Below are 27701 nucleotides of genomic sequence, written 5' to 3' on the forward strand. Positions count from 1 at the left end.
CTCCTGATATTTAGAGGAGGTTCATGGGCTTCGATATATAAACTTTGCACTGGAGATGTTCTGAATGCACCTAATGCTGATCTAAGAGCTGAATGTTGAATAGGGTTGAGGCGAGATAAAACACTCTCCCTAGCAGAATCGAAAACAGGCGCCCCGTAGACCAGGCGTGATCTAATTATGGTTCTGTATGGGTGAAGCAGGCTGTAACAATCTGCTCCCCATGTTGTCGCTGATAAAACTGAGTATGTTCAGTTTCTTTTGATTAACTGATATTTGTAGCTAGCGTTCAATATAATGCATGTTTTGAGAATGACAGGATATTGAGAGATCATCTGTGAAAAGGTACGAATCTACAGTTTTCGGAATGAGTTCAATTACATGGTTCATTCTCATTGAGGGCACCTCCGTAGCCAGGTGGGAAGGAGCAGCAGTGCATAGCACACGCTTCTTGATTAGACCGGGGTTCGAGCCCGTCACCACCAAATACGGAGCATGCAGAAAGGTCAGGGAATGACCACCGCATATCCCGGAGCAATATGGCCTTAGTTGCTAATGCTCCTAAAAACCAAATAACAACAACAACAACAACAACAACATTCTCATTGAAAATAAAGTGGCACTGAGAACCGACCCATGCGGAATTCCTTCTTCTTGGGTAAAGATCTTAGAGAGGGTTCCCCGGTAACGAACTTGAAAGGATGTAGAAAATTTTTGATAAAGTATGGTAAATTACCTCTCAGGCCAAGAGAATGCAGATCTTTTAAGAGGCCGAATCGCCATGTAGTGTCAAAGGCTTTCTCAACGTCAAGACAGACCATTACGAGATGTTCCTTCTTGACGAAAGCATTTCTAATGTTTGTCTCTGTTTTGATCATGAGATCCAATGAAGATCGATTTTTCCAGAATCCAAATTGGTTGTTAATCAAGTTTTGGGACTCCAGGAACCAAATGAGACGGCGATGTAACATTTTCTCGAGGGTTTTGCTTAGACAGCTGGTAAAGGGATATTGGTCTGTAATTTTGCGGAACAGAATGATCTTTACTGGGCTTTGCAATTGCTAGTACATAAGAATGACACCAGGAACTTGGGAAGGTATGTTCGGAAAAAATTCGATTGAAAAATATGAGCAGTAAGGAGAGTGGTCTCTGATCCAAATTTCACAGCATTACATAGTATATCCCATCTGGGCCAACAGCACTGTTTCTTGAGTTGTTAAGGGATTGTTGCAGCTCAAGCATGGTAAATGGTTTATTATAAGGTAAAGCGGAATTGTCAGTGAAATTTAGTCTGGATTTCTTTGCAATTGTTTTAAGTTTTTGAAATGTTTGATCATAGGTTGTTGTTTGTTATCTGGTTTTTAGGAGCATTAGCAACTAAGGCCATATTGCTCCGGTATATGCGGTGGTCATTCCCTGACCTTTCCGCATCCTGCATATTTGGTGGTGACGGGCTCGAACCCCGAAGAAGCGTGTGCTACGCACTGCTGCTCCTTCCCACCTGGCTACGGAGGCGCCTATTGATCATAGGGGCGATAGAAGAGGACAACTGAGAAAATGTGGTTCCCAGTGCATTTGATATTTCTGTAGGAGTAGTAAGCTCCTGTCCATTCCAGTTCAGTAGTGGGGTGGATAAAGGAGGGAATTTACTGTTTAAACATTATTTTTCTTCAGATTAATCTGATATCAGTATTTTTATTTACTGACGAGGCGAATTTAATCCAATTTCCTTTTTTTGCTTCACGTCTGATGTAACAAGCTTTTGCTCTAAGATGTTTATAACTAATAAGATTGGAGGTGGTTGGGTGTTTGCAGAAAAGGTTCCACGCTTTGTTTTTCTCTTTTTTCGCATGGTTGCAGTCTTCATTCCACCAATAATTTGTTTTTCATCTATTTCCTACTTGATATTGAGGAATGGCAGCGGATGCGGCTGTCAGAACTTGATTTGTGATGTGTTCAATAACACTGTCGGTGGAACAGGACTGAATGATGTAGTTGTCGAATGATATGTGCATTCTGTATTTTGTCCAATCAGCTCTTGAAAATTTCCATTTAATTGGATTTTCTGTTGGGAAGGAACAGGATGTTTGAATTTTGCAGATTATGGGATAGTGGTTGCTGCTATAAGGATCGCTTAGAGTTACCCAATCTATACTTGGAAAGAGGATTGGGGAACAAATGGTAAGGTCTATTGCAGAAGTTGAACCTGTAGGGAGATGGATATACGTGGGAGTGCCAGTATTTAGTAAAGTTAAATTCTGCCTGTCTATCAACATTTCAATAAGCTTCCCTCGTCTGTCTGATATAGGGGAACCCCATATTGGATGGTGGGCATTAAAGTCTCCCAGTATACAAAATGGAGATGGTAACTACAAGACAAGATCTTCAATTTCCTGAATGGTATATTGATGATTTGGTGGAAGATTGATTGAAACCAGTGTCAGTGTAATACCATTTACAACGCAAGTGGCAACAGCTTCTAAGGAGGTTTATAAATGGATGCGTCTGGAGGGGATGCTTGAATCCACGAGTATTGCTACACCTCCGTGAGCACTGTTAGTGCCAGCTCTGTTTTGTCTGAACAAAGTATAATTTTTGATTTTGATTGAGATCTGAGGTGTCAAATTCGTTTCCTGCAAGCACATTGCAAGAGGTCTGTAGTGGTGAATTAATTCATGGATATCATCGATGTACTGCGAAGGCCTCTACAGTTTCATTGGATGATCTGTTCCATTATTTGGATTTGTAAGAGGGAGATGAATCTGACTGCTTTTTATAAGTGGGCTGTTTGTGACGATCCAGCTTAGGTTTTTCTTTTCTGGGGAAGTTGGGGCGTGTTGAATTATTGTTATCTTCCATTTCATCATCTGCATGTAATTCAAGAAGGTCTTGGGTTGTCATATCATCAGTATCCATCCTTGTTGAGGGTGGTTGATTAACCTCGACAGGATCTGATTTTTGCAGTTTTTCTGTTACTTTACCTTGGGTTATGATTTGGGTTGGAACTGTGAGAGGTGTATTCATACTTTGATCAACTGTGTTTGGCTTTGATATAGGCTGGGTCGATAGAACTGATCGAGCCCAGTCTGTGATCGATTTATCTGGAGAGAGTGACACTTCCGTCTGACATGCTACTGATTGGTGAGTGGATAACCGAGGCATAAGAGCTATTTGGCATGATTAGTTTAATTTATTTCCTAGCTTCTTGATAGGAGACTATTTTCAGTCTTATATTTTTGTATTTTTTTGCCTATCTTCCAGAGATCACATTCTTTAGAGTATGCTGGATGGCTTCCCCTGCAATTAGGACACTACGGAGTTTGTGCTTTGCATTCTGACTGGGTATGAGTTGTGGAGCCACAGTTTGGACATGTTGAAATGCCACGGCATGCTGTCTGGGAGTGACCAAATTTCTGGCATTTGTAGCATCTTAGGGGATATGTGATAAAGGGTCGAACACGGCAACTTAAGTAACCTGCTTTGACTGATGCCGGTAGATTTGGTGTATTGAAAGTTAGAATTACGTTACGTTACGTGTTGGGACTAAGGTACCATCTTTTCGTATAATGATTCTTTTTGCTCGAGTTACATTGTGTCTTTAGTTCTTGTACTATTTCTTCTTCAGACACGTTCAGTAGATCCCACTCAGTAATCACTCCCTTGGACGAATTCAGGGTGTTGTGGAGTGACTTGTATTGGAATTCTGATTAAAGTGGTGAGTTTCAATAGTTGTTCAGAGTGTCTTGGGAGAGAAGTCTATTAGCAAGTCCCCGGATTGGAGACATTTCACCATTTTTGGTGATGATACTGCATGTTCCAGGCATCGTTGGATGATGAAAGGGGAGAGCTTGCTAACAGGCTGTGCTGACAGAGAATGGATAATCAGGAAGGCTGGTGATTCCTGTCTGCCTGCATCTTTTTTCATTCTCGTTGAGGTAGAGAAGTCATGGTCGGTTTCATGATTTTCATATTGAGCACTCTTGGGCTCTAGACGTGGAAATTCATTGGTTTCCATTACTGCTCCTTTTAGCCCCGAGGGTTGATTTATCCCCCAGGTTACCAGCCCCGCCACGTGGAGGCAGGAGCGGTGCCACCAGTTTGTTTGTTTGTTTGTTTGTTATTTGGTTTTTAGGAGCATTAGCAACTAAGGCCATATTGCTCCGGGATATGCGGTGGTCATTCCCTGACCTTTCCGCATCCTCCGTATTTGGTGGTGACGGGCTCGAACCCCGGTCTAATCAAGAAGCGTGTTCTACGCACTGCCGCTCCTTCCCACCTGGCTACGGAGGCGCCGGTGCCACCAGTGACCAAGCAATAAAAGGTTAGTGGTTAGTGTGTTAGAAAAGTAGTTATATATACAAAAGAAAGGTGTCTTTCCTTTCTTGTAGGAGGTTCCTTCTTTATTTACAAAGAGCCAGAAAATAAATAACTTTGAAAGTAAAGCCTTTGGAAATTTCTTTAACAAATTCTTTAGAAAAACGCTTTCAAATTCACTTTGTAAATCGCTAGATCACTCGCTTGGCACTCGGGGCCCTATCTGTTGTAATGTAAAGAGGTTGATTTCTTTGTTCTGTCTGAGTTTTCTGAGAATTGTGTCAAGTTTATTTTTAAGTTTTGTAATGTTGTGGTTGCTGTCATTTGTATATGTATCTTGGTCGGCTAAAATTAATTCCATTTTTTCTGTGTAGATGCTCTTGTCCAGGATAACGATTGTATCTCCTTTGTCAGCTTTTTGGATGATGATATTTGGGGTTTTGCTTAGTCTTTGTAAATCCGAGAGGAGTTGTTTTTTTATGTTAGGAAGAGATGAGTTTAGAATTTATTATCCTGTTAGACTTTGTTGTTGTTTTTTTTTTGTTGTTTTTGGTTTTTAGGAGCATTAGCAACTAAGGCCATATTGCTCAGGGAAATGCGGTGGTCATTCCTTGACCTTTCCGCATCCTCCGTATTTGGTGGTGACGGGCTCGAACCCCGGTCTAATCAAGAAGCGTGTGCTACGCACTGCTGCCCCTTCCCACCTGGCTACAGAGGCGCCTCCCTGTTAGACTGGTGTATAAGTCGCCACTTATAGGGATGTTGATAGAGTTTAGACTGGAGTTAGATTATACAATCTTTTATTGGATAGTGTTGTTCTTTAATGACAAAATTGAAGCCAAATTCTAGGCCGGAAAGTTCGGAAGGGGTGAAGGATTTTGAAGAGAGGTTAACGGTGGAGATTTTGGGGGGGGGGGGGTTGGATGTGAGTGTGTTCCATTTTTTGGTGTGTTTTTGTGCTACGTGTTGGATGGTGGCATTGATATGTATATTGTTGTGGTTAATATATTCAATCCAGGTGTCCAGTGGCATGTCTCTTTTGAGAAAGAATCGTAATTAGTGTATACAGTTTAAAAGTTGGTGTTTTTTGTTAAATCTTTTCTTAAGTTCTTCACGTATGATCGGGATGGATGTGCAGTGTATGATATGTGGGTATTTTTTACAGTTATTTTGGGGAAAAATGCGGGCGAATTTGGGGATGACATTGTGATATAAGCATTTTTGTAGAAATATTTGATAAGCACTTTGGAGAGTTGTATTTTCCTATCAGGCATGTCTAAGAGCATCAGAGATGAGAAATACAAAATAAAAGGTATTGACCCAGTGCAGATAAGGTGTTGATTATGACGTTAAAATATCTTATAAGTTTGACAATGGTGAAATTATAGTAATCTTATAATACCGTTATAAATCTGACTAAAAAATGAATAGCAAAAACTAAGGCAGAGAATGGGGTGAAAATATTTTAAACTGATTTAACCTCTTTATGACAACCAAGAATTTGAGATCTGCACTTCTACTTCCTTGCACTCATTTTAAAATCTGTTTAAAATATTTTCACTCCATTCTCCGCCTTAGTTCTTTTTAATGCTTCTTCCAACCTAAATTTAGCCACCAATAAATTTATTGCAGATTTATACATGAGTACCGTTTTTTTTAAGCATTTGCTATTCATAATTAAAAACACTATTAAAATCACACGGATTAAAAGTTACGATTTGGATGAATACTCAAATTAAACAAAATGCACAGCCGTTTCCTTCCTTAAGCAGACCATGCTTTTCAGTTGATCGCCACGTTCACAGGATGGGAATATCACAAAGTGTTTGTGTGTGTATTTGACTCTGAAATAGAGAGATTATTTATATTGGCGCATTGGTCTTTTTTGCGCATGCAAAAAAGACCAGAAATCCGAAATTAGACAAGGCCGTCGCACATTGATAGAATTGTCATGTAATTTCATTTCAAGCGTTTCAGTGATCAATAATTTTATGCAGTTGTGTTGTATAATTAAAATTACTGCTTCATTGAAAAGGAATACATGCCCATCATTGACCACATGAAAGGACAACTCTGATGCATTTGCACACGACGTGCGGACGGAAGCAGCATGTTGCTTGACACGTAACAACTCTAACGTGAAACGAGTGGGACTCTCGCAAGATGAATCACACTGACTATACGAAATCTTGTACACAAGATCATTTACATGTACCGAGCAAGAAGGAAGAATTGTGATTTTTTAATATATTATGGAGCTTCTGCATGGGCCTGACTATTATTTTGAATTCAGTATTTCTAAAGAGTTTAAGCTGCCTGTACCATTGTTCAACAACATACGGTACAGAAATTGTGTTTTATTGGTATTATTAATGGGTATCATATTTGCTGTTTTATTTTTAACCTGTAACCTGATTTGATTTATAACGGAGTGAGGATAGCCTCTATTTAAAAACCTATCGGTTAGTGTAACAATTTCTAAGTGTAAGGTGGGTTCAAACGTGAAATATTTGAAAGTGTTGAAAAACTGGTTGAATATTATAGATCTCTTGTACGTGAATGGATGATAACTTTGGTAATGCAGGTACATCCCTGAATTAGAAATTGTTACACTAACCAATAGGTTTTTAAATAGAGGCTATCCTCACTCCGTTATAAATCAAATCAGGTTACAGGTTAAAAATAAAACAGCAAATATGATACCCATTAATAATACCAATAAAACACTATTTCCATACTGTATGTTGAACAATGGTACAGGCAGCTTAAAAAAAACTTTAGAAATACTGAATTCAAAATAACAGCCAGGCCCATGCAGAAGCTCCATAATATATTTAAAAAAAAAAAACACACACGATTCTTCCTTCTTGCTCAGCACAGGTAAATGATCTTGTGTAAAAGATTGTGTAGTCAGTGTGATTCATCGTACGAGGGTTCCACTCGTTGCACGTTAGAGTTACATGTCAAGCAACATGCTACTTCCGTTCGCACGTCGTGCACAAACACGTCGGAGTTGGCCTTTCATGCAGTCAATGATAGTCAAGTATTCCTATTCAATGAAGCAGTAATTTTAAATATACAACACAATTACATAAAATTATTGATTGCTGAAACGCTTGAAATGAAACTACATGAAAATTCTATCAATGTGCCATGGCCTTATCTAATTTCGGATTTCTGGTCTTTTTTTGCACATGCAAATATAAATAATCTATATTTCAGAGTCAAATACATGCACAAACGCTTTGTGATATTCCCATTCTGTGAACACAGCGATCAACCGAAAAGCGTGGTCTGCTTAAGGAAGGGAAACAGCTGTGCATTTTGTTGAGTCCAAATCGTAACTTTTTATCCGTTTAATTTTAAATAGTTTTTAATTGTGATTTTAATAGTGTTTAATTAGCGATTTTAATTATTTATTATCGGAACCAGTTTTAACTATTTATTATGACAATGTCTTCTCGCACTCATGGTCTTGCTGCAGTGGTTTGATGTGTTTCGGGGTCAAGCTCTCGGCTTTCGATTCCATTGCGCATCGCATTTGGTCGTATCTCTGAGTGAAGGAATTCATTAATTCATTTCGCTTTTTTCATCTTATTTTATTCGTCACATATTAGAGAATTGACTGGAAGCATTCCATGAAAAAGATTGAGGTAATCTCTTACTTTTTAATATATTAAAAAATCGTGGAAGTTATTGAGCCCTGTAGCTCTGAATTTTTTACTAATTATGATTTTGAATAAAATATATGAGCATGTTACCTCCTTTATTAGACTAGATAAAGACAGTAGCAAATTTAAAATTGAGAAAGGAGTTAGAGAAGGAGACAATATCTCCAAAGTGGTTTACCTTGAAGAAGCTTGCAGAAAATATTGGACTGGTCGCAGAAAGGAGTCAATCTGAATGGAGAGTACCTAAACCATTTACGATTTACAGATGACATTGTGATCATAAGCCATGATCCCAAAAAATTAAAGGAAAATCTTAATCAGTTATGCAGAGTTAGTATGGATTTTGGACTAAAGATGAATATGGCTAAAACAAAAGTAATGATGAACAAGTATGCCACAGAAAGGGATAAAATAATTAAAGAAGTAATTGGAAAGGTGGATTCATATACTTATCTGGGACAAGTCATTAGCTGTAATAATGATAAATGGCTGGAAGTCAAGAAAAGAATAAATTTCAGATGGACAGCATTCAGTAAATATAGTCACATACTGATGAGTAATATCCCAATTTGTCTGAAACATAAAATAATGAACCAATGTACACTCCCCACCATGACTTATGGAAGTGAAACTTGGGCACTCACCAAAGGAATGAAAGAAGCTATAAACTACACAGCGAAGAATGGAATGAATTATATTAGGAATCCGACTGTTGGATAAGAAGGGAAACACATGGATTAGGCAGCAAACACAAATAAAGGACATTCTTATCAAAACTAAAGAACTGAAAAGGTCTTGGGCAGGACAAGCTCGAAGACATGACAGATGGACTAAGAGAATAACAAAAATGGTACCCAAGAGGAGCTAGAAGGAAACCTGGATGACAATGATGGAGATGGACAGATGAAATTCATGAGTTTGTGGGCAGTAAATGGATGGCCATTGCACAAAACAGAAGGAACTGGAAAGTTGTTAGAGAAGCCTTCATCCTGCAATGGATTGAAAATGGCTGATGATGATGATGATGAAATTTCATTTTTAAATCACTAATTAAAAATTAACTTGCAAAAAAACTGATAAATTTAAATTTAATAAAGCAATAATTATTAATTACTCACAATATGGACGTCCTTATTCTTTGTTCGTGCTCGTTCAAGATTTCTATTAGCAGTTTCATAATTTGCCAAACGCCTCAATCTCCTATATAATAAATTCTGGTGGGGAAAAGAAATTAATGTGGTTTATTGTTTTATTTCGTAATTTCTGTAATGCAAACTTTCATGAAAAATTCAAAATGTGTTTTATCACAAGAACCAAAGCATTAGAATGCAAGTAGGAAATCACACTTCCTATACAGCAAGAGATTCCTTAGTAACTACTTTGCTTCCTCAAATTCATTGTTAGTTACAGACAGCTACTTCAACAAAATGCTTCTGCATAATATTTTCTATACTATCTTTGCAAAGGAGATTAAACTTGCTTTTCTCTAAGAAAATACACTTGGAAGGGAATAGAAAAAAAAAAAAAGAATAAAATTACCAAACGTCACCTCCTTGAAATTTTTTCAATTAACTGATAGATGGTACAGCTGCTCATTATGAGCATGTCCCATCACATGAAATTCATTCAAACATTAAGGATGTGATTATAAGCTCTTGTAGTCTCTGATCAACAGATCTAAAAGAGAATGTGTCCGTAAAGCGACCCCTGTAAGGACAGAGCAGCAGAAAAGTTATTGAAGATATCGTTGCCAACTAAGGAAGTTCATGCCTACTTGTACTCCAATATCATACGAAAAAATGAATCACCTGTGTAATAAGTGTAAATGTACAAAATTAAACATATATGAAACACAAATTAAATCAATTGTGAAATAATCACAAGCAAACAAAACAGGTATGATGCCATCAAAAAAATATTTTTTATAACAAAGTTATTTCTAATTTGTTCTTCTTGATCTTTTGATTCAAAAGATCAAGATTTTCTTACAATTAGTTTCTCTCCCCTTCTCCAGAAACAGAATGATCTTACAACAAATGCAAAGAGCTAATAATGTGGTCATGCATGTTGTACTTCAGTTCTGGGATGCTATGAAAAATAAAATAACCCTTCATAGTCAAGATTTTAGCAATCTGTTGGCAGTCTTCATTAATAGACAGAATATTTTAAAAGCAAGGGCATGCAATTTAATTGTACCAAGCCAAACTTATCCCATTAACATGTAGCACATATAAAAAACCATGATATTTATCAATATGCCAAATACATCAACAATGATCATATAAACCCATTTATTTTACAAACAAACCAGTTTGAAAAGTGACTAACTTACCTGGCCATGTAATTTATTGAAAGTAATTGAAGAAAATATTTGCATTAACAATGCATGCAATATACTTTAATAAATTTTGCCACCCTCTCTCAATACTAAATTTTTAAATTTGGCACACAGATGCAGTTGAAGGAATGATGGAAGTTAGAAAAATCAGCTATAAGCATCAACATTAAGAAATATCTATGTAACTTTTATTCAACCTGATTTAAGTGTATTTTAAAGAAAATAAACTGAACATGTCTTGAAGCAAGCATTAAGAGAATCAGTTATTCTTTAAGAAGTTTAAACATTCTGCACTATGGAAAGAAGGACTACACAATACCTGCTTAATAAAGTTTCTAGTATAATTCATTATGTGAGAGAAGGCACTACTGAATTAGAATTTAGAAACTGTCAGCTAAGTTCACTGCTTTTCTGGATCAGCTTGGGAAAGAGACACAAACAAGTCAATGGCAGCATTTGTAATGCATTTAACAAATATGAAGACAATACAGAATCTGAATGCTCTTTAAAACAAAGTTTAAGAAAAATATTTTTCTATGCAAGAATAATTCCTTTAATCAATTATAATCAATTTACATCTCCCATATTTATTAAATTGCTACTTCTGCAAAAAGCCTTTTGTGAGATGACAATCATACAGCGATGGTTCACGTGCTTACGGATAATCATAGATACATTGTAGCTTATGGATGATCATAGATATGGTGAAAGTACTTACCATATCCAAGTAAGGTCTTACTAGAGCTCATCCTTTATTTCCATGAAGGGGGTACCTTACTTTCTTCTAGAAACTGTTTCTAGAAATAATTAAGGAATTGAAGTAGTCCTGCCATACTTTCAATATTGATTACCACTGCCTTCCCCTTCTCCATAAGATCTACATGTGCAACAATAAGCAGTACCATCAGTCAAAATTAGTGATATTAGTAATCATTTGATTGACCTTATCCATGCAAGATGGATAAGGTCCAGATTTAGAAGGATGCTGAGAACTGGCAATCCCTCTATAATCCTATCAATGATTTATCAAACGTTATCCTGTACCAATTCCACTGTATAAGGTAACTGTAAAACCACATTTGGTATACTGTATTCAAGTATGGAGACTTCATCTGAAAAAGACAGCTTCTTGAAAGGGTCCAAAGATGGGCAAACTCAAATGGTGAGATCAGCAGGATGACAATTACCATCAAGGGTAAAGGAAAGGGTTTTTGCTTCTGTAAAGTTGAGTACAGTGGTATCAGACAGTTTTTAAATTCTGTACAGTGGGATCAACTGATGATGTTACCAACAGCAAATTCTAAGTGGGAAGCATTCAAGGAATTAATTGTGGAAGCTACTAAAAGTTTCATACCTATAAAGAAATACTGTTCAAGGTTTATCAAATGAACTAATGAGACTCTTGACAGAGAAGAAAAATGCATGGGATACATAAATTATCAGGTGACACAGAAGCCTGTGGCAGATATAAGCTAGTCTGTAATCAAGTCACAAAGGAGGTAAGGCAGGCAAAGGCAGATGAGAAATCTTTGGCAAAGGATGCTAAGAAAAACAGCAAGGATTTCTTTACTTATATAACCTCTAAAAGGAAGGGGATGAAGCTGATGAAAAACAATGAGTATTTTGCATCTACATTCACACACGAGTTATTAAGGTTTGAAAGTGCCAGAAGGTTATCAAATTGTAGCAGGGTGGTAATGGTTTTGTAATAACTGAGAGCAAAGTGGAGGAGAAATTGTTGAAGTTAAAAATAAACAAGGCACCTGGGGTGGATGGGATCTATCCAGTTATATTAAAGGAGGTGGCAAAGGAAGTAAGCAAACCCTTAGCCATAATTATGAGAGTATCCTTGGATTCAGGGGAGGTCTCCACGGACTGGAGATGTGCAAATGTATCCCCAATTCACAAAGGGGAATCGAAGGGTGACACGAGTAATTACAGACCAGTTAGTTTAACTTCTGTTCCAGGTAAAATAATGGAGTCGCTGGTTAAAGATGCATTGCAGGATCATCTAGACAAGACTGCAGCAATAATTCAGACACAGCATGATTTGGTTAAGGGAAAGTCTTGTCTGACAAATTTTATTGGTTATTATGATGTGGTTACAAAAGGAACTGGATGCAAAAAATAATTTTGATATCATATACTTGGATTTCAGGAAAGCTTTTGACACTGTTGCGCATGGAAGACTACTGTACAAAATTGGAGCAGAATGGTATTAAGGGTAAGTTGCTACAATGGATAAAATGATGGTGAGTGGGAGAAGACAGAGGGTGGTAATCAATGGGTGCTGCTCTTCGTGGACTAATGTTATTAGTGGAGTCCACAGGGTTCGGTGTTGGGTCCACTGTTGTTTTGTATATTTATCAATGATATTGATGAAGGTATATCAGGCTGTGTCAAAGCTTGCAGATGATACAAATGTTCAGCAGGATTGTTAATGACAGTAATGGCAGTGTGCTACTGCAACAGGATCTAGAAAATTTGAGTAGATGGGCTGAGAAGTGGCAACTGAAGTTTAACCTTGACAAATGCAAAGTACTGCATACGGGTAGAAGTAACCCCAGAGAAACGTATGAACTGTGTGGTATTACACCTAAGGTGGTAGAAAATGAAAAAGACCTGGGAGTAATTGTGTAGTCAGATATGAAGTTTTCTGAGCAATGCAGACAGGCTGCCAGGGCAGGTCATGGGGTTTTGTCAATGATATATAGGAATTCTGCTAGCAGGGAAAAGGTGGTGATTGTCCCTCTGTATAAGGCAATGGTCAGGCCATGCCTTGAGTACTGTGTACAGGTCTGGAGGCCTCATTTTAGGAAGGATGTAGATTTACTTGAGCGTGTACAGAGAAGGGCAACAAGATTGGTGAGGGGAATGAAGGGATCCTCTTACCAAGAGAGGCTTAAGTTCTGCAAATTGCAGCGGCTGGAGACTAGGCACTGGCAAGGTGATTTGATTGAGGTGTATAAGGCCTTGAATGGGTTGAGCACGCTGAATTCTGATGGGATTCTTCCACTTGTTCAGATTACAAACCTAAGGGGGCATAAATTCAAATTAAGGAAAGACAGATGTAGAATAGATGTGCGGAAATTTGCCTTTAGCCAGCAGGTGGTTAATTGCTGGAACAAACTTTCATCTGTCATTGTGGAAGTCCATAGGTTAAATAAATTTAAGGAGGAACTGGACAAACATTTAATGTGATTTGTTTTGTAAAAAAAAATTTTTTTTTTTTTTTTTGGCTGATGCTGCATACACCACCACCATCACTACTACCACCACCATACCAATTATGTGGGCTACAGAGCTTAGCAACCAGGAACCTCAGAGGTGACTTTATTAAGGTATACAAAGCTCTGAGAGGGATTATTAAAATGGATTAAGGTGGAATTCTCACTATCAAATAATTCCAGAACTAGGGGTCATATATTCAAATTACAGGGGTTGAGGTTTAGATTAGATGTAGGGAGTTTTCTTTAGGGCAGCAAAATGGTTGATTGCTGGAATAAGTTGCCCTTGCAGGTAATTGAGACTGAATAAATTCAAAGATCAACTGGATAGTTACCGGTATGAGGAGGAAAGCATATAATTTGCATTTTCTTCTCTTTTTTTTTTTTTTTTTTTTTGCCAGTGCAGCAAAAGCCTGTGGCTTCCTTGCACTATATAGCAAATAGTATTACAATTACTATCAACCACCCTCTGGCTAAAGGAAAATTCATGAGACCAGCAACAATCCATTCTCAATTTCAATGTGGCCCCTCAAGAGGAAGGATTCCATTGGCATTGAGCTTATTCAATACATTCAAATTCTTTCTTGGTAAGAGCACCCTTTCGTTTTACTCACTAATTTATTTATTTTGTTTTTAGGAGCATTAGCAACTAAAGCCATATTGCTCCAGGGATATGCGATGGTCATTCCCTGACTTTTCTGCATCCCCGGTATTTGGTAGTCAAGGGCTCGAACCCCGGTCTAATCAAGAAGCGTGTGCTATGCACTGCTGCTCCTGCTAACCCAACTGGCTACAGAGGCACCTCATTAATTTATAGATATGTCAGTGGGAACTGAAAAAGCAAGGGTTTCCACCACAAAATACGGGGAGCAAAACAGGTGTTAGTGAACAGCAAGTTGCCCTTGCAGGTAGTTGAGGCTAACAGTTTGAATAAATTCAAATTTTAACTGGACAATTAACTGTGTGAGGAGGGAAGCATATAATTTATATTTTCTTATCTACGTGGTTTTCTCTTTTTTTTTTTGCAAGTGCAGCAAAGCATGTAGCTTCCTTGCACTATATGGCAAATACTATTACTATTAAATCCATGAGTCAACAATAAAGAGAGAGAAAAAACATCTCTTTAATAGCTTGTCTTACTGTGTTTCATACAATACAATAGTTTTAATTTGTTATAAAGTTGTCTTGACAAAATGGGTAGAAGGAAGAAAAGATTTTCATAAACTGTTTCAAATTTAAGGCAAATTATGTCAAAGAACATTGAAACATGGTAGCTAAAAGACATCAATCCTCCAACTGAAAAAAAAATTAAACTTGTAAATTTTAAAAAACTTGTCCAAATATATGCAATAAAAATATTTTATAAAATTCTTCTAAAATCTGGAAGCATCTTAGAGGTGTTGTTTGTATATTGGAGTTTGAATATATATTTTTAATGTTTGTTTTCTGTTCATTTTTCATTTGCTGCAGTTGCTTCACTGATTAGAAATGTGATTGCTTGTTGGTTCGGCTCTGTGGTATTAGAAGCTTCAGCCACTCAACTCAACTCAACCCTTTGCAGGTTTATGGGTTTTCAAAATCCCACATTCGCTATATCATTTCACCGTTTCCCCAAAGAGACTGAGGATCAAGTCTCAGTGGCCAAATTTCTCATTCTACTTTTTCCCTGGTATTTCCATTTCCACACACACACCCTTCCATCAGCACCCCATTAAGCTTAAATATTTTATGCTTTCTCTATATTTACCATTTCAATTTGTAAAAACTTTAGCTGGTAACTGGAATACAAGTACCCTTGAAATCTGGAAGATAAAATACATAAGGCATTTGTTTGTTTGTTATTTGGTTTTTAGGAGCATTAGCAACTAAGACCATATTGCTCTGGGGATATGTGGTGGTCATTCCCTGACCTTTCCACATCCTCCGTATTTGGTAGTCACGGGCTCTAACCCCAGTCTAATCAAGAAGCATGTGCTATGCACTGCTGCTCCTGCCCACGGAGGCACCCATAAGGCATTTGTAAATTTTTGGATGCTGCCTGCATGCAAGCTATCCTCGTGGACTTTACTGTTCTCAGATACAAACAGCTGAGTTTCAAGTTAATGCCGGATGATCTGAAACTAAGTACAGTCGGTCCTCGTATAACACGTGTTTACATTACACGAATTCCATCATACACGATTTATAAATAGGGGAACGTTATCTCATGTAACATGAACCGAACCGAATTCGCTTATGCACGATTCGCCTTTGTGTTTACAAGAAATGGCAGTCGAACGAGGAATCACCCCAATTGAACGCAACACGATAGGAATGAAGAAGATTCTGAAAATGTATTTATGTGTTTTATATCAGTGAAGGAGAAACACATTTCACCATAATAACGTAAAAACCAACACAATTCCAGCTATCGATATAATCGCAAATGCAATTAGATGGAGTTTACTACCAGTTTATAACAGATTCCACTAGCAGAAACGCAACTGGAAATTGTTTTTATTGTTTTATGGTAGTAACCCCCAGAAATGTGCTTTAGTAAAATGTGAGGTGTTAATAGTGTATCTCGGCCTTTACAGTGTTTATTCAGTTGCTACAGGCGCGCAGCTTTGTTTGTGTATCAAGCGTGCCTCCTCGTTTTGTAATTGTGCTTTATTCCCTAAAAATTAGTAAAATACTTAAAAAGGTGTGAAAAGGAAGCGTCCTGGCGAAGACACTGCAGATTCAGAGAGAGAAAAAAAAGAAGCAATATCGATAAACAGAGGCAGACTGGATCAAAATTTCTTACCCAGGAAAATTTATAGTGGCCTCATACTACGGTTTATGGCCAAAATCACACCGGCCTCCGGCCCACCATGGTTTCCCCCGTATGGCTTATGGCCAGTCCGCCTCTGTCGATAGAGAAAAAATATGAAATTGCAAAACGCTTTGAGCGAAATGAAAGACCGTGTGATATTGCACGTGCTATGGACCTAAATGAGGCAATGCCGAGAATTACAAAGAATGCAGAGAAAATAAAAACAATTTCCATAGCAGGAACAACCCAAAGTGTAATTAAAATCTATTAGATTAAGACACAAGGAATTGGAAGAGATGGAACGGCTGTCATCTGTTTGGATAGAAAATCAAACAAAAAACAAGTTTGCTTACGATAGAAGCAAAAGCATTAGCAATATTTTATTACGACTATTTTATTTAATATAATAATTTTTTTACGAATAAAATACGTATTCTATTCGTAAAAAAGACTTTAGTATAAAAAAATACTAAAAATACTTTATTATAACATAAATATTTTTTATTATTTATTATATTATAATAAAAATAAAAAAAAATTATAATATTTTTATTACGTATTTTAATCGTTATAAAATACGTAAGTATTTTATAACGATTAAAATTACCCGATTATTTATTGTGTTTGGTAATGTTTTGGTTCCAAATGTGTGTTCAATCTTGGGTGGTCAGCACCTAACCCTACTTTTCCCATAGGGCCTGTTTATATTGCACGATTTTGCATTGCACGAGGGTTTCTAGGAACGCAATTATCGTGCTATACGAGGAAAGACTGTACTTATAATTCAAAGCATCAAAAATACCCAAAACAGCTTTACCCATGTATCCCTTCATTACTTGTCACCCTAAATGGAACAAATAATCGTATGGCATCTGTGAGACACCTTTTGTTTTAATTATAATTATCTGGAAGATAATTATAATTAAAACAAAAGGTTTTTATAAAAAAAGCTTGTTATAATTAAAACAAGGTTTTTTTACTGAATTGAAAATGTTTAGTTAATTGCAATTTGCTAAGCTCAATTACAAAATATCGAACTAAAAGAAACAAGAGAAACCAATAATAGTTTTTATTTCATTTTTTTATAATTTAAGATCACTCATCTTAAATTATAAAAAATACCAAAAAATATCCAAATCTGTTTATACTCAGCCAGTGCACAGATTACTATTTTTATTCATTCTTATTAGATTTTAGCCCTCTTTCCAATAATGCTTGCTTGGCACCATCAATTCACCTTCCTCTTTTGTTTGCCTCTCAGCCTATTAACATTCATATTTGCTTTAAATATCTGTTTAGCTAACCTTTCTTCTTACATCCCTTCTACATGCTCAATACCATCTTAATACAATCCAGCACAGTTTTATAAAATTAGTGGTATGACATTCCTTGACATTCCCTAACTTTAACCTAAGTTTTGAGAAAGTATTTGGTATTTTGAATAATGCTTATACTCTGATTGATCTTTTATCAGTAGATCACAATACTTATGTTTATTATTTGTCACTTTAATAATAATTCAACTTTTTTTTTTTTTTGCCACTAGAAATACTTGTTAGTTTTAATCTCTACCCTCTTATCCAGATGTTTTCAACTCCATTTAGAAATTTAATGTATTTACGCCATACTTCTAAAATATCTTTCTCTCTATATTAACTTCTCCCTTCCTCCACAACTTCAGTTTCTCTGGTTAAAAATTAACTAAGAGCAAAACAATTTTTCATCTTCCTGATACTTGTTTTCCACATCATACCCAAAATCTTCCCAAGCTTTTTCTTTATCCTCTTTCACATATCTCAGCATTTCTTGTTTATATCCACTATTTCTGTGACACCTACTATTCTGATATAATTTAATTCCATTTAAGCTTCTAATGTTGGTGGTACCCATCTTGATGACTGTTCTTCCAATAGCATTTTTAGTACTGTGCAGGTTCTCTGACAAGTACATCGTGAACTTTGACTTGGGCAATATCCCTGTCAGTTATCCCTGTCTTCATTACTTTTCCCTAACACAGTGATAAGGTTTCAGCCTCTAATTTCCAATTTGGCAGTTCACTAATTCAGTAACCACATAGCTGGCAATGAGGAGGTGAGGAACAGACACTGGGTCTGAAACCCAGACTGTTCCTCATAAGCCTAGCCTAGATGTCAAGGTCTCCTCCAAGTTACGCAGCCTGAAACCCTTCAGTTATTTCAGACATGTTAAGGGATTACTTTGATTAAAACTTTGCCTTGTTTAATTATATCTCACAAAAGTGGAGTCACTTTGGCTGCATATAATACAAAAAAATTAGAACATTGAGTAAGCCCTTCTAAACTTCTAACCTTAACCTCAATGAATTAATGCCTTAATCTTTAAAATGAGGTAAATCTGTCCACATTAACAAAGCTGACAGGGTGGTGCACTTGTAAACCAGGGTATTCTCAATATCCTGGTTTACAAGTGCAAAGCTATATCTTCTAGTTGACTAAAACCTACCAAAAGTTATAAAATAAAGATATTCTTCCAGCCACTTGCAGATAACATATTTGGAGCATTAAAACCTATAAGGACAGCTTACTTGTACATGTCATAGTCAATAGAAAATTCTGCACATTGTAAGACATATGCAAATATGCCAATACTATTCTTAGTATCCTTCCCCCATTACAATGTTACAGCTACCATAGACACCCAAACTTTCTCAAAACTGCAAGCATCTTTTGGATCCTTTTGATTTATCAGTTTCTTCTGCAGAAATGCTAGTGAATGTCAATCCAAACTGGTGTTCACCTGTATCCCTTTAACAGGTGCTAAAACTTGCTACTGAACAGAAATCAGGCAACAGCAGTGTTATTAATCAAGCAGGTCACCTCTACCCCATGCCCCCAATTTCAGATGTTCCCCCTCATTGACCATTCTGTGGGCTCTTAATTTAACTTCGAAAACCAACTATATTTACATAAAAATAGACTTAGGTATTGTAATACAGGAATTATAATAATAACTGTATACTTGTAAACTGCAAGCAACTTTTGGAACATTAACTGATGGGTTGTGCAGATATGCTCACCAGCATATTTGCAGAAGAAACCAATCTGAACTGATGTTCACCAGTATCCCTTTACTATGTGCCAAAACTTACTGTTGAAAAATATATTTTTGGCACTAGCAGTCAAGCAGGTCACTTTCTTCCCCACACCTCCAATTTCAGATATCCCTCTCACTGACCTTTCTGCGAAGTCTTAATTTAGCTTCAATAACTGACTATATTTACATAAAAGTAGACTTTGGAACTGTAATATAGAAGCAAACTTTGTAAGCCTTTCCTATCTCTCTGAATAACTAGGATTCCAGTATCAAGTTTTCTTTGGAAATGGCAAAAAAAAAGATCACCCCATATACACTGAGCACCCTTATAATTTGTAAATCCCAAGATCCTGCTTCTGAACTACAGACCATCAAAAATACCTTAAGCAAAACCTAAAGATAATTGTTAATACCTTAGAATTAACTATTATCCCTTTGTTTTTAACAGCATAATATTAAAAAAAAAAAAAAAAAACACATTTTGTAATCCTTTCCCCTCATATTTCAACCCCATAAAATGAGCATGTTTAAAATACATTTTATTTATCAACATAATTAAAATATTAAAACAGCAAAAGAAAACAAATAAAAAAATAGAAAAATTCATTAAAGCCACAAAAATAACAAGAAAATTATATTATAAAATATTCATAAAAATTAATACTAACTAACCTTCGCTGCAGCTGTGTCTCTCATATAATACCTGAGGGTATCTGAAAGCTTCAAATCTTCATCTGATGCTACTCTACCTTCAATTTTCTATTAAAAGCAATGTTATATATATCACGTGTTAAACAAGTCTTGCTATATTACAAAATGCATCCTTCAAGTATAACTTTTATAACGATTTAAATCTAGAAAATAAGTATTAATTTTCTACCTGCTTGTGAAAATAATATCACAAGTAAAATTTTAAACTTCAATCTACTATATGCTTTAAATTATGACTTGTTTGCATATGTGAAAGAAGAATCAATAATCAGTAAACATCAAAGTAATTAAGTTTTAAACAAAAGAAGGGAAAAATGCTGTCCTATTGTCATAGGGAACAGAATTTAAGAGAAGTTGATAGATTAGCATTAACCATGTAGTACAAGAAAGCCACATTATTACGCCTTTCTCATCCCAAAACACTCAGCAAGACCTTTCCTGCTTACAAGAAAGCCACAGACTTTCATGTACTATATGGTGTTATTAGCTACATCAATGAAAAAAAAAAAGAAGCAAAATAATAAATAAATAATCAATAAAAGTAACAAAGAAAATTGTGATTTTCTTTGTTAGGAAACTATCCAGCTGACTTCTGAATTTACTCAAGCTGTCACCCTCAACTACCCACAGAAGTAACTTCATGTAATTCCATTAATTCTAGTAATTAACATCTCACTGGAAAAAGATAACTTCCTAAAATCTAGTCTAAACCTCTTTCCTCATAATTTGAATTTATGGGGAAAAAGGTTTATTTTCCTAGTTTTGAAATCATTTATAATGACAAATTTTACCTTCATTTTACTATTCCCTCTCAGAGCCTCAGACTCTAGGTTGCCAAGCTCTGTAACCTACACATTGTCTTTCCTCAAACAAGAACCCGTTTGCTGATCTTATCAACAAGGTTTCCCATCTTTGGATCCTAAGAAGAAGTGCTGAGACATGAGACAGTTACAGAATGATGAAAAGTATTGAAGCCTACAACAGGTACAAGTTGATCTGTAATAGTACTTTATGGTCAGGGAGGACAAGGCTGTGTATGAGAAAGCATTAGCTAAGACAAAAAAGAATGGGGACAAGGAATTTTTCATGTATGTGAATACAAGGGGAAAAAAAGCAAATCAGATTCGACCCTTGTGCACACTGGATGTGGGAACGTCTAAACAACCCAGCTGGTGTCGCAAATAAATTGAACATGTACCTTGCTTCTATCTTTACTCAGAAACAAGCCTTCATGCTGAGAAGAGACTGTGCAAGTGAGGCTGAGCTATATGAAATTAGTGATGTCGTAATTAGATTTTTTTTTTAATGAAAACCCCAAACACGAAAGGTATCTAAACCTATAGTGCTTAGTACCGTGCATGGGTTGAAGGAGAAGTATGGGGGAGGGGGATGCCGGAAACTTTGCTCTAGAGACTAAACATGGGTTTCACCACTTCAAGCCTCCAAATAAGCAAAGTGGTGGTATTTCACTGGTTGATGAAAGTCATCTCCCACCTTAGATGATTACTTATTAAAAAAAAACTTTTGAGCATAAAGGCAAGTAAGGCTCCCAGAGTTGATGGCACATACCCTGTAGTTTTGAGGTACAGTGCAAGGGAGTGTATTGAACCATTGAGGTTAATTATGAGGATATCTTTGGATTCAGGGGAGATTCCTTTGGATTGTAGAAGTGCCAATGTATCACCAATACACAAAAGTGGTTCTAAGAGTGAAGTTAGTAACTGACTTCAGTGATTAGAAAAATCTTAAGACGCAGTGATTAAGAGTGCAATCCTAACCATATCCAGCTTTCTAAGGCCATCAGGTGTTCTATAGTGGGGCTCTATTATGACATGCCAACCTTTCTGTTGGAGTGTATTAGCCATGATGTTAACCACCGCATCATGCCACTTAATCCAAGCACTGTGGGAGCAATGACAAAGCCACAATGTTCCGAGCACAGTGGGAGCCATGAGAAAGTTGGGTAACATGAGCCAATTTGCAACTGTATTACACCCAGCCCTGCAGCTCCTATTATTACTGCAAACTCGCAAGATCCTCACAAGGGTGGGCAAAGCATTCACTAGGGCTTTAACTAGCTCGATGAACTAGTGTCCCAACAATAAAGAGAGAAACTATTGTTGTGCTAACTTAGTGCACAATACCAATCCAGCAGTTTTTAGACTTCACCTTACTTAATTCCTTCAGGGCCAATCCATCATAGAACTGGGCCTGAAGATTTAAAAGACAGGATAAACATTTTAAATTTCAAGACTGATTTTGTTTATCATCTAATAAATGCCATTCAGATGTATCCACCTGAATGGCATTTATTAGATGCTAAACAAACATTTACACATTTAAAAAATATGCAATTTGTGTTGAACCTCCTAATTAAATTGTTCAAAATTATTTTATATGCTGAAAGAATTAACTAAATTTCAATCTTCAGATTTAGTAAAATTTAGTAAACTAGTATTCACAGTATGTGCTGTTGTTGTTTGTGGTTTTAAGGCACAAAAGCTGCTTTGGCTATACTGTTTCTTTTTTTTTTTTTTTTTTTTGTGCTGTCAAATATCTACATGAATCTCAAGTGAGAACATGCCCAACAGAAGTAGAACTTTACTTACACCCTTAATTTTTAGAAAGAGGATGCTGCCTACAAGAAGATGAAAAACTAAATTTTTCCAAATTAGAAGCTGCTGGCTTTCTGCAATTCTGTGATACATCATTTGCACAATACTGGCATATTAGTAGATACTACCACATTTTAATTGATATTGGTGGCCCAGCATCTTACTAAATAGTGTGAATATACTTTTAGTTTTTAATTCCATTATACTTTTTCCCCCTTCTTTTCCATCTAAAAATTCCTTTTATGAAATTAACAAACCTTGTCATAAGGAAACATTTCACTTATTTTCAAAGTTACTCAAGAGCTAATTGCTGCAATGGCAGAAGCCTAATACACCTAATTCTGTTTTTTACACGAACTTTTTTTACACGAATTTGGTTTAACACGAATTCAAGATAAATATTTCATTCTCTTTTTACGCGAGTCATTTTGATTTAACACGATTTCTATGAATGTTTTTTGCCTAAATTCTAAGAAAATTTTTTTTATTTGTGGCATATTAGTATCATTTCTATATTACATGCATCAATAGATTGGATAACAGCTAGTGTATGCGTTTTGAAACGCGTGCTTTTGCTTACCAATGTTTAAGTCTAGGTATCTATGAATCACCAATGTTTTTATTGAATTTGGTGCACATCTACGGTATTCGTGCATTGCATCTTCGGCAGACATGTAGTAGTAAGCTCTATTTCAAAGTGAAAGAATCTTTAGTGAAATTTGTGCACATATAAATTTATTAATTTTGCCAATAGTCAATAATTTTGCCAATAGTCAATAAAACTTTCGAGCCTACAGACCAGTAAAGCTCCTGGAGTTGATGGAATATACCCTATAATCTTAAGAGAGGCGGCAAGCGAGTGCATTGAACCATTAAGGCTAATTATGCGAGCATCATTAGACTCTGGGGAGATTCCCTTGGATTGGAAAAGTGCAAATGTATCTCCCATACATAAGGGTGGCTCTAAAAGTGAAGTTGGAAATTATCGACCTGTCAGTCTGACTTCAGTAGTAGGGAAAATCATGGAAGCAATGATCAAGGGTGGAATTCAGGATCATTTGGATCGAATTGAAATTCTCAAGGATACTCAGCATGGTTTAGTAAAGGGAAAATCATGTTTAACAAATCTGGTTCGCTATTTCGAAAGGGTCACTCACGAGCTGGATTTAGGGAATAATTTCGACATTGTTTATTTAGATTTCAGCAAAGCTTTTGACTCAGTCCCACATGAGCGGTTGCTTTATAAGCTGGAACAGGTTGGAATCACTGGGAAAATCCTTAGATGGATAGAAGGATGGCTTCAGGGCAGGAGGCAGAGGGTTGTGATAAATGGCTATTCCTCAGATTGGGTTGATGTAAGAAGTGGGGTTCCCCAAGGATCAGTATTAGGACCACTGTTGTTTTTAATTTTCATAAACGACATTGATGAAGGGATAGAGGGCGTGATGTCTAAACTTGCAGATGATGTTAAAATTGGGAGAGTAGTTAATGATCACTGTCAAGCTGAGCTTCTTCAGAGAGACCTAGATAGACTTCAGGAATGGTCAGAAAAATGGCAGCTGTGCTTTAATCCAACAAAGTGTAAGGTATTACACCTGGGAAACAGTAATCCCAAAAAAACTTATTCACTTGGTGGAGTTCAACTAAACCCAGTACTGGAGGAAAGGGACTTGGGTGTTACGATACGGTCAGACATGAAATTCTCTGAGCATTGTAAACAGGTTGCAAGGAAGGCCCATGGTGTCCTATCGATGATCTATCGAACTTTTGCAAGTAGAGATAGGGACGTGATAATCCCATTATATAAGGCTTATGTTAGACCACACTTGGAATACTGTGTTCAAGTATGGAGACCGCACCTGAAGAAAGACATCGAGCTTCTTGAAAGGGTGCAAAGAAGGGTAACGCGCCTGGTGAGATCGGCAAAAGGGCGTCCTTATGAAGAAAGACTTCGAATATGTGGGTTGCAGAGTTTGGAAACTAGACGCCTTAGAGGAGATTTGATTGAGGTGTTTAAGGCTCTGAGAGGCATCAGTAAAATGAATGAGGACAAAATTTTCAAGATTATAAATGATGCTAGAACTAGGGGACATAAATTCAAATTACGGGGGGAAATGTTTAGATTGGACTGCAGGAAGTTCTATTTTAGCCAGCAAGTTGTAAATTACTGGAATGGGTTGCCTTCATGGGTGGTAGAGGCCGACAGTTTGGGGAAATTCAAAGGTCATCTGGATAGTACTTTTGGGTAAGGGAAGCGCATAGGATGATAGGTTTAATTTCCTTTTTATTTATTTTTTATTTTATTTTTTTTTATTTATTAATTATTATTATTTAGTTTATTTATTTATTTATTTTTTGTTTTTATCATTGTTTTGTTCGGATTTTTTTTTTTTTTTTGGCTGGTGCAGCATAAGCCATAGGCTTTCTTGCACCATGCGGCCGTTACTAATACTAATTGTAAGTTTACAAAATTTTCATACCTTTTTTTATTAATTATAACTGAGATATTTTTCGGTAGCCCTTATATAATGTCAAATAATTCACCTATTACCAAAATGAAAAGGAAAGCGATTTCTTTGGAACTTAAAATTCAAATTTTAGATCGTCTTGCAACTGGACAAGGGGCTACGTCTGTAGGAAAGCATTTTGGTGTACATGAAGCTATCGTAAGAACTATTAAGAAAAATGAAGCTGCAATTAGGAAGTCGGTATGTTCTGGAACAAAAGTGTTAATTCATCATCATATACAAGAGATATTGTCAAGGAAAAAATGGAAAAGGCCCTGGTAATATGGATAGAAGATCAGTCACAAAAAAGAGTACCAGTAGATGGAAATGCCATCAAGCAAACAGCACTAAGAATTTACAAACAGATTAAAGAAAAGGAGCCAAGCACTTCATCTCAGTTAAACAGAAAGTATGAATTTTCTACGAGTACAGGTTGAATGACAGGGTTTTTTAAAAGGAATGCTCTTCATAATATAAAAATTAAAGGTGAAACTGCATCTGCAGATGAATCGGCTGCTAAAGTATTCCCGCAGGAACTTGCAAAAATTATTGAAGATGGAGGATACACTCCTGATCCAGTGTGGAATGCAGATGAAACTGGTTTCTTCTGGAAACGAATGCCGAACAGAACGTATGTAGCCAAATCGCAGAAAACTGTTGGTGGTTTTAAGGTAGCTAAGGATCGTATGACCTTATTTTCCTCCAACGCTTCAGGAGATCGTATGTTGAAACCAGTGCTGGAAAATCGAGCTCTAAACCCACGTTCAATGAAAGGTGTAGATATCAATAAACTGCCTGTTCACTGGATGGCAAATAAGAAGGCCTGGGTGACCACTACTATTTTTACAGAATGGTTCAACAAATGTTTCGTCCCAGAAGTCAGACGTTATATGAATTTGAAAGGTCTCGAATTTAAAGTTCTTCTGATTCTTGACAATGCACCCGGACATCCTGTCTTGGAACACCCAAACGTACAAATTTTATTTCTGCCACCTAATACTACATCTTTGATACAACCGCTAGACCAAGGTATAATTGCGACAATTAGAACATACTACGTAAAACGAACATTCCAACACGTTTTGGACAAACTGAATGATGAAACACTAACAGTCATTGATGTGTGGAAGATATTCTCAATTATGGATTGTATCAATCAAGTTGGATTAGCGTTAACTGAATTAAAACCAGCAACTTTAAATGCGTGTTGGAAAGCGGTTTGGCCACAATGTGTAAAAAGCAAAGATCCCATCATCCCTAATACGACCGAATTTCCCAACATCATTACAATGGCACACAAAATTGGTGGAGAAGGATTCGATGATCTATCGTTTGAAGATATTGATGAATTGTTAACCGACAAAGCTCTAAGCGAAGATGAAATATTAGAGGTTGTTCTTGGGACTCCTTATCCCACAGAACGTAGTGATAATGAAGAAAATGATCCTGTTCTAAATGCAGATTTAATAAAAGGTCTGGAACTGGCCAGAAAATTAGGTAATCATTTTGTCAAACATGACCCTAATGAGGAACGCGCTGGGAAGTTTCAACGTGAACTGAAGTTGTTGACAGCCTCTTACAGAGAATTATATAACGGCCTAACCAAAACACGAACAACGATTAATAACTGAATTCTTTCGTAAAACCGATGAAACATCAGCACCAGAGGAGACTCGTGCTGATTTTGCTGAAGAGATCGCAGAAAGAATTTCATTAATAGAGGAAGAAGACGATGTCCACAACATTTCTAGTGATGGCAGTGATATTCCAGTCGTACGCAAACGTATGCACCATTTATTATCAGAAAGTGAAAATGAATAAAATCTTGTTATGTGTAAAACAGATTTTTTTTGTTCATGAAGAATTTTTCTTCATTTCATATGCATACAAATTTATTTTAGTACATTTTAATTACATATTATTACATGTGTATTTTGTTGAAATAAAATAATAAGCTTAAAACGAATATTTTATGTGTTTTTTTAAATTATTTTTACTGATTTTTTTAGATCCGGAACCAATCTTCTTTTCTTCCATAAATACAATGTCTTTTTTTACACGAATTTTTTTTTTTTTTACACGTATTTTTCAGGAACGTATCTATCGTGTAAAAACAGAATTAGGTGTATATATCTATGCATATTCCCAGGAAACATCCTCTAATGCTTTGTCACATGTAATAACCAAAACAGAAAAACAGATGAACTTATCCAACACCATTCATAACAAGAGATATGGTCTAGAACTGACTGACCATAAGAAAAAACAAACACATTAAATTCATCAACAAATCCCCTGCACAGAATTTTTTAAAAGAGCACATGAGCTTGAGCAACCAAGTGCAACTCTCTCACACACTAATCACATACATGCAAGACAATGAAAACGATTTTTTTCAGGAATAGGGAAAAAGTAGGATTCAAATAGAATATGGCACTAAATGGAGTACACGGAT

General features: G+C 36.4%; 1 protein-coding gene across 2 annotated transcripts in view; it reads right to left on the reverse strand.

The window, feature by feature from the left end:
- The window catches only part of Snx6 (sorting nexin 6), a 133486-nt gene that overhangs the window by 27350 nt on the left and 78435 nt on the right, over window positions 1-27701 (reverse strand). For both annotated transcript variants that reach the window (XM_090386905.1, XM_090386904.1), the window contains exons 10-11: window positions 20086-20172; window positions 9101-9196 (exon numbers count right to left, since the gene is read on the reverse strand). In XM_090386905.1, the coding sequence (XP_090243031.1) occupies window positions 9101-9196; window positions 20086-20172 (183 nt within the window). The remainder of the gene's footprint in view (window positions 1-9100; window positions 9197-20085; window positions 20173-27701) is intronic.

Source organism: Mastigoproctus giganteus, chromosome 12, assembly GCF_048544385.1.
Source record: "Mastigoproctus giganteus isolate SK-2022 chromosome 12, ASM4854438v1, whole genome shotgun sequence".
Taxonomy (NCBI): domain Eukaryota; kingdom Metazoa; phylum Arthropoda; class Arachnida; order Uropygi; family Thelyphonidae; genus Mastigoproctus; species Mastigoproctus giganteus.